General features: G+C 45.5%; 1 protein-coding gene across 1 annotated transcript in view; it reads right to left on the bottom strand.

The window, feature by feature from the left end:
- Positions 1–1,579: 1,579 nt before the first annotated feature.
- CLASP1 (cytoplasmic linker associated protein 1) overlaps positions 1,580–13,190 on the bottom strand; it is a 172,979-nt gene continuing 161,368 nt past the window's right edge. The window contains exons 39-41 of the mRNA XM_050340577.1: positions 10,295–10,501; positions 7,503–7,619; positions 1,580–5,739 (exon numbers count right to left, since the gene is read on the bottom strand). Coding sequence (XP_050196534.1) covers positions 5,653–5,739; positions 7,503–7,619; positions 10,295–10,501 — 411 coding nt within the window. The 3' untranslated portion in view covers positions 1,580–5,652. The remainder of the gene's footprint in view (positions 5,740–7,502; positions 7,620–10,294; positions 10,502–13,190) is intronic.

Below are 13,190 nucleotides of genomic sequence, written 5' to 3' on the forward strand. Positions count from 1 at the left end.
CCAACCCATACTGCCTGGTGCTCCAGAGGGCAGGGAGACCTCCACCCATGCAGACAGGCCTCTGCATGAGCCTTGCACAGACTGCCAGAATGACCTACTTCTGCATCTGTGGGATGTCCCTCTCCTCAGCTCCTGCAAAGGGTTTGGAAAGCACGAACCATGTTAAGCACGTGTCAGTGAAATCCAGCTCCCCAGCTTAGGTTGTCTAACACAACATTTGCAATGCCTCAGACTTCAGAGCTTTTCCAAACCCCTCAGGACTGTAAGGCTAATTTAGGCCAGCTTCTGGAGTTTTACAGGGCCCAGATGAGGTACCTCACTGTTCATTCTCTCCCCATTCTTATAACCCCAGGTACCTGGCACTGCTTGAGAAAACACATGGGAAGTGCTCTGGGAAGAAGCCAGGGTCACTGGGTAAGGCTGGACCCTCCCTCCTACTGCTCTGGAACACAGCAGAGTCAAAAAAGACAGCGTCACCACAGGGTAAAATGGTCCATTGCAGCAGGGAGGGCCATCACTGCTCCTCACTCCCAGTCCAGCCCCTGAATCTCAGTGCAGAAGGGTCCTTGGGCTGGCATGGTGACTTGGTGACAGCCAGGAGTGCCAGGGTAAAGGAGACATCAGTGAGGGCTGCTGATGCTGTGATTGTCTGAAACATTCCCAAAACATTGTCAAAATTGTTCTAGCTCAATAATAAGCCAGAGAGTAAAAAGGACAGGTCAAATAATCCTCCTGCAGAGGCAGAGAGGACAGTTTAACTAGCAGTGCCTTATCCAGCATGGCCACACCCACCGTGTCCTGCTGGTGCTCACGCACCATGACACTCTCCATGTATTTTTCTGTCTAGGAATATTCATACCAAAAGCCTCCCATACAAAATCTGAACCTCCCGTGCTCTCCTGGCTTCCTTGCATGCACCACAAGGTATTTGAGGACCTTTTACCTTGATCATCAAGGTGAAAGTCATACCTTTGGGGTCTGATTTCCCTAGTGTAGAGCACAGCTTCACTACAGGTTTCTAAGTTGTGATGAGTTGTTATTGCCCCAGGGCAACACACAAGTGCTTGAGAGCTCAGGTTCCCCAGACAATTCAAATCCTTCTCCCTTTATTTGATACCAGGCACAGAGACCTGTGCAGTTCCCAGCACCCCTTCACTTCCCCAAACACTTCATCACCCAAATTTCCACTGCCACATATTTTAAAACCTCTGCTGTTCTCCTAACAAGCCTCAAAACACAGGCATCTTTTGAAGCCCTCGCTCCTTGAGTTCCATGCCTTTGCACAACCATCAGCTTTCAAACAGTAAATGGCTTTCCAGTTTGTAATGTCACAAGTTATCCCCTAAAATCACGACTTCCCAACACTAGCATCCAAAAATCAACTGCCTGCCAATCATACTGGCACTTGTAGACTGGTGCCCATAGGAAACAGCCAGCCCACCACATGCCCTCTAATACCTGAAAACACAGAAGGGCAGGAATAAGACCAAACCATTTAGAAGCACAGGCTGGAATGAGGAGCTGCTGGATAATGAATCTACTTTAATATTTCTCCCTCAAGAAGACACCCAAGTCCCACTTATTCTAGGGCAAACTCAAAAGGTTTTATTTTAATTTTTTTTTTTTTAGCAAATTCTATCACGTAAATGTTAACAAAAAACATCTGTACAATTGCCATGATACACTCAAAAGTGAAACAAATAAGATATAAATACAGATATGGATGTAACATGACAAAAGCGGAAAAAATAGAAAAAAATACATGCGCATGAACACGGTGCCAACAAAGTCATTTCTCATGGCTGGCATTTTTCAGAGCGTTTTTTTACTTCCCATTTAAAACATTGTTAGCAACGTCCTGCTGTATACTACAAAGGTCTAGTTTTTCTGTCCCTTAATATGTAATATTATGCTTGATAAATAAAGGGGTGGGGAGAAAAGGTTTTGATGACAAAGATGCAAGTTACATTACTTATACAGGTTATTGGTAAGCTAGTAATAAGCAATTAAAAAGACAGTCTTGTATTGTATTGTAATCCAGGCAAGCACACATAGTGTACCTTAAGAAAGCCACATGCCTCGATATTTCTGAACTACATGAGAACTACAGTACGTAGACCTGTGGGGCAGATGGAGCCTGTATTTGCCCACGCCCACGGAGCACTGGTGCAGCCAATGGCAGAAAAAACATCCACATCTGAGATTTCGGCAACCTTGCAGCCAAGAGCTGCTGTCTGCTGAGAGTTTTCTCCCATTCAGATTTTTAAAGCATGGTGGGCAAAGAAAATACACTTTTTTCCTTCTTTTTTTTTTTTTTTTTAAACTTTTTTTTTTCTCTTTTTTGAAGGTTATGAAAAATTGAAGCCCTGCATAATGGGCAGCAAGGAAAAAAAAAAAAAAAGGCAGTTGCAGTAGGTGGCTACTGCCAGGAGAAGGTGAACACAAGCTTCACCGGTGCGGTGAGACACTGCAGCATGCAGACCTTCCTCTGCAAGCATGCGTGGACACTGTGATCTGTAGCCAGAGAGACCTTTATGCTTGCTGAAGAGAAAACAAAATGATTGTACAGCTTGTTGAAGTCAAAACTGGAGATCAGAGAGGTGACATTCAGAGCTAGCCCTTTGAGCACTTCAAAGGAAACACAAAATAAAAATTGGGTCATGTTCAACATACTAAACAACCTTACTATGTACATTATACGCAATGATTTATAAATACCTAAAGCAGAATGCTCCCTACTGTATACAGGTATAACACACTTCTAGAGTACTCAAAGGATGGACAGTCCTCGACTGACTCACGTAACGAAATCAAGTAGCACATTAATGAGCATCTGTTGACAAACAGAACTGAATTTGATTCAGAAAGTAAGGCCTGATTCTACCACGTGCAGCCCCAGGGGTGCCAATGCCATGGGGGAGCGCAGGCCGGTCGCTGCCCGCAGCAGGTCACGCGCCTTCGCAAGGACGAGCTGCCGACTCCCGCTGAGGTGTCAGGTCAGGGACGTTACAGTGCGTTCACTCTCAGTGCATACTAACAGGATTTTATAAAATATATAAAATCATTTGAAAAGGAATTCAATTCCTGGAGATTTGCTACAGTGTGCCATTCAAAGAAAAAAAAAAATAAACCAACAACCAAACCAACAAACAGCAAACAGTGATGGACCAAGCTCCATCACAGCTGGGAGGGACTAATCAACACCTGGTCAACTGTGCTGACCTTCTGAACCCCAGAACTGGAACAGAAGATGCTGAACTGAGATGGGGAGAAAGAAAGGCATAAATACTAAGCAGTTAGAAGTACAAATTAAAAAAAAAAAAAAAAAACCCAACAAAACACCCCAAAAAAACCTAACCCGCTACTAAAAATTCAAACAAGACAGCTAACTGCTGCCAACAAGTCAGCTGAATATTTCCTCAAAAGGAAAAATAAATTTGTGTTAAAATAAAATTTGAATCATTCAAAAAATTTTAAAAAGAGCATTCTGACAAGCATATTGAAAGATGTTGCAAAGAAATGGTCCACAGAAAGGGAGACACAAACTATGGAGCAGTCAGTCCTTCCTTTAGTGAGGATGGCTTCTCTGAGCCTGCAGAATCCCACACACCAGGACTGCACACAGTTTCTCCTGCCATGGTATTATTTGTTGGGAAAGATGAGGGAACTAGCCCTGCAGCCAGAAAAAGCCTGGACACGTATAAATCAGGAGGTGGTCACCTTCTCTGCTCTCATGCGAGCAGGAAAAGGACCAACAAGCTCTGCAGCCCAATATCACAGTCCCCACCAGCCCAATCCCTCCTGAGATGAGGACTGGGAGAGGAGCTGGCACCAAGCATCAGCTCCCAGCATAGCTCCTCAGGGAGACACAGAGGGATGAACTGATGGAAGGGGCTTTACCCTTCCCTGCTGCAGTAATGGAAAGTCCCACGTTCTCAGTATGTTCCCAAGGTGTCCCTTCAGCTCCCCAAAGTGGAAATAGAGGAAGCTGGAAAAACTCCAAGGCACTGAGAGCAGCCAGGGAACATCCATCACCACAGCTGCAGCCATGAGCTGCATGGCCACCATCCTCTTGCGTCACTGGCACTGGGGACAAAACCCCAGTTGTGATCTACTGCAGGTTTGGGGTGGGCAGGCCCATCAGCCAGGATCCAGCCCAGGGCCAAACACAGCACTAATCAGCAACATCCTGCTTTCCCTGGTTACAGGCAGAGCCAGGGGCAGCTCCCCCTTTGCAAACAGAAGGGTCTTCATTTGGGAAGAGGTGGTGCTGAGTGTTATTTGACTGCTGCTGGTTTGCCTCTGACCTGGTCTCTGTCATCAGGCTACAGAAGGATTTGCCCTGCTGCACCCTCCCCCCCAGCACCCTGCTGACAGCAGTGCCAGCAAGGGCCCTCTGCACTGCTCCGAAATGCAGAGCACCCAGCAGGCCTGTGCGTGGGGATGGCCAGGAAGGAGGAGGTTTCTAAAGGCAGTTAACAGCACTGCAGGGTCTTCAGGCACAGGAGGGGCTGTGGCAGGCAACCAGTACTGTCCCAGCTGGTTCAGAGGTGCTTCCAATGTGGTATTTCTGCTCAGATTTGGACACCCTTTCTGTCCTCTGGGATGAACATTTTGCCCAAAGCACATAGGAGTTGTGGGGATAAAGCCACTCATCACCCAGCACCAGTGGGTCAGTCAGAGCAGCAGATCAGCCCTTTGATGCTACAGACTTCAAAAAAAACATCTGGCACTGAGGTACAGCTCTGCCAGCTCTCACTGTCCACCCATGAACACACACAGAGCCTAACCCAACCCCCACCCACCTAACTCCACCATCCTATTTGCAGACATCAGTCCCAGAATTGGGTCTCAGGTTCCCTTTGGGGAGTAAGAAGTAACCTGGAGAGTCTTTCAAGCATATGAAAAAGAGCCAAATGGGTTGAGAGGGGAGAAATATTTACACAGTCAGTGAAAGGAGCAAGATCCCAGCTGTTATGCACAGCACAGCTGGCTGGAGAGCAGTTACAGAGAAATCAGCCCATCCAGGGTCTGCCAGAACTATGTACAAAAACTCAGGTGTTTATAAAGAACCTACTTTTTCATTACTCACTTGGTATCTCTTAGTATTAAAGCATCTGAGGCTGGAATCACAGCCACATCTGCAAAGATCTCCCCATGGAGAGCCCTGCAAGTCAGGCAAGCTGCAACAGGGAGTACAAAACAGGAACACAAGACTTGTAAGAAGAGGAGAACCTAGCCAGAATGGCTGCGGGGAGAGAGCAGGTAACCAGCACACAGAAACCAAAACAGGGGATAAACTAAACCAACAAGATTTGTTTTGACTTTTACACGTGTCCGGGTTCTTGGACTCAGTGTTGGAACGCTAACCTAAACATATTTCTGAGATCTCAGCAGGCTATACCAATATGTTTAAGTATGGCTTCCTGTTGTTCACTTTTAATGAAGACTGCAACACAGACCTTGCTTCCTTTACATTCAATACCAGTAAGATTCTACATAAAAGCTTTTAAGGGACTAAAATACTGATTGCAATAAATATCTGCATGGCCTCCTTAAGCTGATGGAGCGCGCCAGTGAAGAGTAGCAGAAAGGTCTCTGAGAGGCACCGTTGATTGCTTCTAAGTCTACACATATGTCCACATATCTCCATTAACTGTGCGTTGAAACATCTGAAGAGGAACTGCTGTTGCTGTTGGTGGTCTGGGCCCTCTTTATATACAAGTTTAGTAGCTTCATCTGAAAGAAACAAACAAACATCAGGAGAAAATGCCAGGAAAAACAGGTGGGTACAAGCTGACTGCAAATCTAAAAACTCGCATTCTGTGGGGAGCTCAGTCTTGAGTGAGTTGACACAGGGCACTCTGGAGGAAAAACAGAAGCCAAAGTGACCATATTTCAGAACAGAGGCAGGAGGGTAAGCCCAGTCCAACTGAAGTTACAGACACATTTAATGGGATTTAGAAAAACCTCTTGCATTTCACTTCAGCAGCCAGCAAGCAGTTCATAGACTCAATCCTGCAGCCTGATCAGGTCAAGCAGAATTCCCACAGAGGTCAGCAGGATTGCAGGTGCACTGGTGACCCAAGAGCCATGGGTCCTTCCTAGGAAACACCTTGAACTCTCTGTGCTTTATAAAATGTTCATTTTCAATGACATTATATCTTTACTAACTTGGTACATCTAGTAAAACTGCAGTAATTATGGCTATATACTTCCTTTCCATGGGTTTGTTTTCTTTTTCCGCCTTGCCACCCTAACTCCAGATCCTGTAATGACTCATGCTCACATTTAACTTTTGAACATGCAGGCAGTCTGCATAAACCCAGAAGAATTACTCACATGTTTATAGTTAGTTATCTGGTGGAGTAAGTCCGTGGCACCTAGGATACTGGGATAATAAAGCCTCTATAACATTTTAAAGGGGAATTTCCTAACAGCCCGAATGGAATGAGGCAAACCTCAGCAACCATAGTTGTCTCTTTCCAGAGCAATTTGGAGGCCCAAGTAATTTTTTTAAGGACAAGACAACACAAAAATAAAATCCAAGTGTTTCAGTCTCAGGTTGTTTTGGCCTCTGTCACACTTCCTACTAATGAATGAAATTATTGCTTCAAAATGACAGAATGAAGCCCTCCGAACTAAATAGCTATTCACATGCAGAGATCTATTTCAGAAACAAAAAATACAGAATTAATCTTAAAATTGCACAGAAATCTTATGTATGACGACTTCAGATGGGAGAAAAAAATTTTGTGATGGCTTCTTGAGCAGCTCTGAAAAGCAATCAAGCACTACCCACTTCAACACAGAAGTCCAGCTCTTGTCTGAAGGACAGAGCTCAATTAAGGGCTTGGTTTCACTTGCAGCATCAGGTCAGAATCTGAGTTTTGCTTTGAGCTAGCCTGACTCCAGGGCACAAAGTCCTTTGAAGCTTGCTGTTGTCCCAGAAGGAAAGGGACCCATGTGCTGTGCTATTAAGAGTGAAGCTTTACCTGCATTTCTACCATCCCTAATCAAAACGTGGTGCTGAGAGGGCCTGTTCTCCCACCATCCCAGCCATGCATTCCCATCATTCTCTGCACCAGGTTACCTATGCAGGGCAGACTGAAAGGTATTTAATTTGGATTGCAGATCTGGTTTTCAGCCAGAGCAGCAGCTGATCCAACACACTGCACAGCTGCCCCGGGATGCAACACCAAAGAGGCGAGGCAAGGCAAACATGGGTGAAGTGGGAAGGACCTGCTCAGTGGCAAATTGCAGTTACACAGGATCAAATACATCATGAAACCAATCTCTGAACCCCATCAGAATTTTCTTACTGGGATTTCAAATGCTCACACTGCTGAGCAAGTGCTGTGCTAGTGCTATTTGTCAGGGTGAGGCAGGATTTAACAGAGCACAGGGAACCCGACCCAGAGCTGCAGTGAAGCCTTGCCGTTAGTAACAGCCCGCAGAGCAGCTTGCAGTATCAAAACATCAGACACACATTACTCCTGTACCTTGCTTCCTGTGAGCTGTGCGAGATGAGGTTTCAGTTCTTCTCCAATTACTGAATAAATTGCCACCAGGCAAAACACGCTGGCTTTACGGACACTGCTCTCCGTGTTATCATAGCCCTACGAAACAAGACAAAAGGGTCAGAAGACAAACAGCACTCCCCAACACCCTTCCTGGGCAATAGACTACAGAGCTGATGTCCGTTTTGCAAATGTGGTTGACCTTTCTACTGACACGTCAACAGAAAGGCCCTTCTTAATGTAACAGTTTGCTACCTGAATTCTCGAAGAGCAAGAGAATGCAATCACCCAGGACATCCCATCTGCTCCTTCTGTTATTATTTACTGCTGCCCTAAGTTATTAATACCCTGTTATTTACAGCATTAAATAACAATTTAACGTTACTTAATGTTAAACACAGTTTCCTAACATGAGCTTGGGAATCTGTCAGATATACACACTTCTGTGTCCAGTGCAGATGACCATGTGCTATCCTGGATGGTCAGGGCTTCTTGGAGGGGAGCCCACCTATCAGGTAGGAAATACCACAGGAAAGAACATGCTGAAAGACCCCTGTCCATGTGCTGATCTTGGGCAGCTTGAGCAGAGCTCAGGCCAGCCACCAGGTCACTGAGCAGCTGGTGACATCAGTCCCAAGCTCAGGAAAAGATTCATCACTCAGCAGCCACCCCATCCCATGAGAAACACAGACATGACTTTAGCCTATGGGATGCTGGCTCCTCTGGATGCCGAGTGATCTCTGCCAGGAAAGCCAGAGGAGGGATGCAGCACAGCTGGGCTGTTCTAGCTGCAGGGTCCAAGCCCAGCCCAAAATGACAGTCTGAAATCCCACAGAGCACTGAGCTAGAAAAGCAGAAGACCTCAGTGAGCTCAGAGAAACACCAAGCTATTGATGATCGAGGTGGGGAAAAGGTTGAAGCCAGGCCCACAGCAGAGGAACACAGTCCACTGCTGGTAGGACAGCTGGGAAGCAGGGTCCCTGTGGGTTCCTACCCAAAGGCTCCCAAACCCATCAGTTGCCTCTGCTTAACCTCAACTCTCCCTGTGGGCCTGGGATTATTCTTACATGTGCATCCCAAATTGCTCCCAAGGGGGCAGGCAGATCCATGTGGTATTGAGGCCTGAGAGGGCTGCATCCTGGCGGGCACTGGGTTGGCAGAGCCTGCTCTGACTGCGCCAGTGGGACTGTCACCCCACCTCTCCATCTGCCAACTTGCTGCAAGGCAGTGGCTGCTTCTTCTCCTGCCATTTAATTGCACAGCTCACTGGTCAGAGTGTTCACCCAGGAGATGATACAGGCTCAGAGCTCTCTGTGGCCTGGAAGTATCGAGAGGTAGTGCATGGGAGAGTCCCTTGCAGCTCAGCTTTGTCCCCCAGGCTCCAAGGGAGCCAGGGCTCCTCATCAGGACCAGGGCAAGCACCACAGGTCTCCCCTGCCACACCCTTTTCTTTCCCGGAGATCCCATCTGTTCATGGGGATCCCACTCCAGGCTGTTGAGCTGCACACTCGTGCTCATACTGCTGCTGTCTGACACTCCTCGCCTCTTCACTGCTCTGCCAGTACCCTCAGCATGGGAAACAAGCATAAAGGTGATACTCTCCACATGCAGTCCTTCAGCCAGGATCCCAAAATACTTCCCAAATGTAAAGGAGTAGAGTTCTTTGATCACTATGAGTTTCTAAGGTAAGAAAATATCACTGACAAACTAGGCTTTGAAACAAGAACATTTAAAGACATGGAAGCAATTTAAGAAGACATAACAGCCTTTTTAAAGACATGCTTCTCCCAAACTTTTCCAGTGCAGCAAAGCTTCACTGTTCATGTTGTTGTCTCCAACAATTACGGCTAAAACCATTTTACAACAAAAGTTTAGATCAATACAGAATTGTCCAATTCCCAGAAGTTGAGAATTAAGAAAAGAATTGCAAGAGCTGACACTACAAAATTGGGATGAATACCAGGATGCATAAGGGGAATTTCTGACTTTGCTCTTGTCCTTCCAACATTTTATGCTCGCCACAAAGGCTTCTTTATCCCAGTTCTCCATGGAAGTCTTACCCACACAAACATGTCTTCCCTTTCACACTGACTGATTTGTTCCTGTCACAATCTCTCCCCCATAGACACACATAATCTCTTTCCTCCCTCACTGCCACTTCCCTTATTTTCTTCTTGCTTGCAGCCTCATCCCAACTGCTGGCACCACCAGCTGCTTGTGCAGTGAACCAGAAGACAACATGCTACAGCCAGTGCTCAAAACTAAATTCACAGTGTAAAACCAAGCCTTTGCACTGACAAAAACACAGCTCCCCACCCAGCCTGAGAGGGTTATGAAAAAGAGACTGAATGAAGACAGCGGGTAGTTTCAGAAAGGCAAGAAGAAAGGAGCAGCCTGCCTGCTGGGATTCAAATTCAACTGCAAAGTACCATCAAAGCACAGAACAGCTCAGCAGAATTCAAGACATAAAGAGACAGCATAAGATGTTGTTAACCCCTACTCTCACATTTATTACATGGCTGCTACTGGCTTATTTAGGACTCAGGTCAAGTCATCTAACTGTGGAATATGCACATAGGAACCTGAGTTTTCCTTAACACTAAAACCATCAAAAACTCAAATACAAAAACTTTAGTTTACCAAAAATTAAGGGTTTAAAACTTTAATTTACCAAAATCTGGCTCCAGAGGGTCCATCATTCTCTCTTAGGTCACAGACCTAACACATTACTCAATATTGTCTGTGCTCAGGAGCAGTGACATAGGGTTATGTACCTGTAACAGCCCAGGAATGATATCAGGTAGGAGCTGATGCAATGATTCCTTGGAAATCCTCTCGATGACTTTTGTCTGCATTTTGATGGCAGCCAAGTTAATTGGATAATCTGCAGTCTGAATGATAGGGCAAAGCACCTTGATGCACTGCTCGGGGTGGATGGAACTCGCCAGCGTGGAAGCAGCTTCTTCGGCAGCTCTGACGACCTGGAATGAAAGCAGAGCAAACCCTTATGTTAATGAGGTCACACTTGACAGCCAACACCGCTGGAGCGTGCTGGGAATGACTGCCAGCATACACTTGGGGATGTTCATTGACAGATCTGCAGGAGGCTCTATCGAGAGGTGACCGACTCCAAGAATTCACATCCTTTGCCTCCAGCGACATCTTTGTTCCAGCCAGTGGCAAAATGTCCATCCTGCCTAATGTAACCGTGCCAAAGTTGTGGCTAGTTAGAGAAAATCATCTGTCACCTAAGACAGACAGGCACTCCCATCCCAAGAGAAGCAGGAGGCTGGCATCTCTCCAGCCACTGTCACAGAACCTAAACCCACAAGCTTAGACTTTAAACACTGCCCCAAATGGCACTCTTGCACCTTTTAGTATCTCGCCTGCCAAGTGCTCGGGTGCCCAAGTTGAGACATCTTAAGGCTACATAGGGGTGTCCTGCCATTTCCCAAATAGATTATGCTGTATTCAAAACCAGGCTACAGACACAAACAGGCTTTAGGGAGTCCCTGACCAGGCAGCTGCACTCTCAGAACATGTAACTGGGATCACTATACAAAATGGGAGGAAGAACAAGTGGAAACAGCAGCAGCACTCACCTTTTGCAACTAGCCCAAACTGTTAAGCAGTCACACAAAGAAAGGGAGATCCTAAATTCAACTCCATTCTTGCATCAGGGGAAGGCAAATTCACAACTTTCACTGTTCCCCAGCAGGTAGGACAGCTAGTTCAAAGAGGAAAGACCCAAACCTGGTCTCTCCTCCCATGAGAATTTATTTGTTTTACATTCTGCAGTAATTGGATAAAAAAGAACAGGATGGGAAGGCAGGTTTTCTTTTTTTCGAGTGTCTGTGCTAATTGCCAGGCAACAAAATGAAGCTTCCTCTTGGTTGCACTCTTCCTGGCCACAAATAACACACCTTTTGCTCCTCATGTTCTTGTTACAATACAAAAGATGGAGGATGCTTTTTCTCATCCTCACTTACTCCCCTGTGTTCAGGCTTACTTTTAAGGGAGGGTAAATCCTGAATGAACAGAGATGCCCCAGTGGGCAGACTTAAATCAAACACCTCAATTTCAAGAAGAAAGAAGCATTCACAAATCCTCATGTTTAAGATTTCCCAGCTAGCCCCAGGCAGTCCCTAACCCTGAGCCCAGGAGCATTAACACAGCCTTTCAAAGCATCCCCCCTTTCCTGATTGTGTGTGATGCTCAGGTGCCCAGCACTGGTTCTTTAACTCCTCCTAAACTGAGCTACCTGGGGTTGTCAGAAGTGGATACTCTGCAACCAGCACTAGGACACCTGTTCAGGCAAACCACAAAAATGCAAATAAATCAAGCCATCACTACCCCTTAAAGTGAAGCCATAGCTGCTGAATTTGCCTCATTCTCCTCTTCCACACAGTGTGATGGTATAAAACTCAGGGATTTCTGTTTGACTAAGGCAATCCATGGATGTACCTCTAGCAAAGCCTCAAAATAAGACAAGCTTTCATTATTTTTAAGCAACTACTGGGGATAATGCATGAATCAGGAATATCTGAAAGTTTACATCAGTCCTCACTAGGACAAGAATGTCTCCCGGTTTGGACTACAAAATATTTTCCTGAAAGGTTTAACTGACCTTCAAGACAGCAGCAATGAACTGTGACCAGAAGAGATCATCTCCATCTACAAAGCCTGACTCATCCACAGTCTTTGTATCACAGCCACAGTACTAACAATACTCTTGCAGACATGCTGACAGCTACCTCCCTAAAAGAGGAATGGCACAAGACACTTATATACCCAGGAAATAATAAAAGTCATCCACTTGACTTCTGGCATCCTCTAAAGCAGATCCAACAGTGAATGGGATCTCAGATACTTCACCCAGCACAAACAATGCATGCAGGCAAGGTAGAGGCAGGATGGTGAAATAACTTGAGATTTTGACTGCTTCTGTATCAGTGCCCCATTTACAGAAGAAAAACTGTCCAAATGCTCCATTTACTTCAGGTCTTTCTCTGCATTTAATTATAATATTAAAACATATTCCAAAAAGAATGGCAATCCACAATGTGGACAATACTAAAAAAATTTCATCCTGAAACATCTCTGTGAATGAGAAACCGTGCAGAACAAAAAGCGTGCTTTCCCACTTCCAGCAAGTTTTCCCTCTTCCAGCTATTTCTTTGCTAATTCCTCTTCAATTTCACATGTAAGAAGCATGAAAATTAATATTTTTCCACATAAGTCAGTACTAGCTTAGGAGCAAGCACTGTGTGATTTTGTTGGCAAAGGAGAGAAACACCCCAGTACTTAAGGGAAACCTAACACCAAGCTCTGACACCACAGAGTTGAACTGCTGAGTGGATGAAGTCAGGAGCTCCCAAGAAGGTCTCCTTTAAAGGAATCCACTTCCTGGCACTGCAGCTTCTGATGCCTGCTTTCCACAAACAATGCAGTGGACTTACAGAGAGCTCTGGTATCCTGCAATCAATTGAACTACATTCACTAACAAGCCATTGGCTCAAAAGCCCCAACTACAACTATTTGGACACAAGCATTTGGGATTTTGTTTTGCAACAATGCCAAATACTGTTGGTAAATGTTTTCAAACACCCTCAGAAAGAAAATCCTGCACATATATTACAACATACTAAGAGAAAATAAAATAAAAAAAAA

The sequence above is a fragment of the Myiozetetes cayanensis genome, unplaced genomic scaffold (genome assembly GCF_022539395.1).
Source record: "Myiozetetes cayanensis isolate MyiCay16 unplaced genomic scaffold, myiCay2020 scf9, whole genome shotgun sequence".
In the NCBI taxonomy this organism is placed as follows: domain Eukaryota; kingdom Metazoa; phylum Chordata; class Aves; order Passeriformes; family Tyrannidae; genus Myiozetetes; species Myiozetetes cayanensis.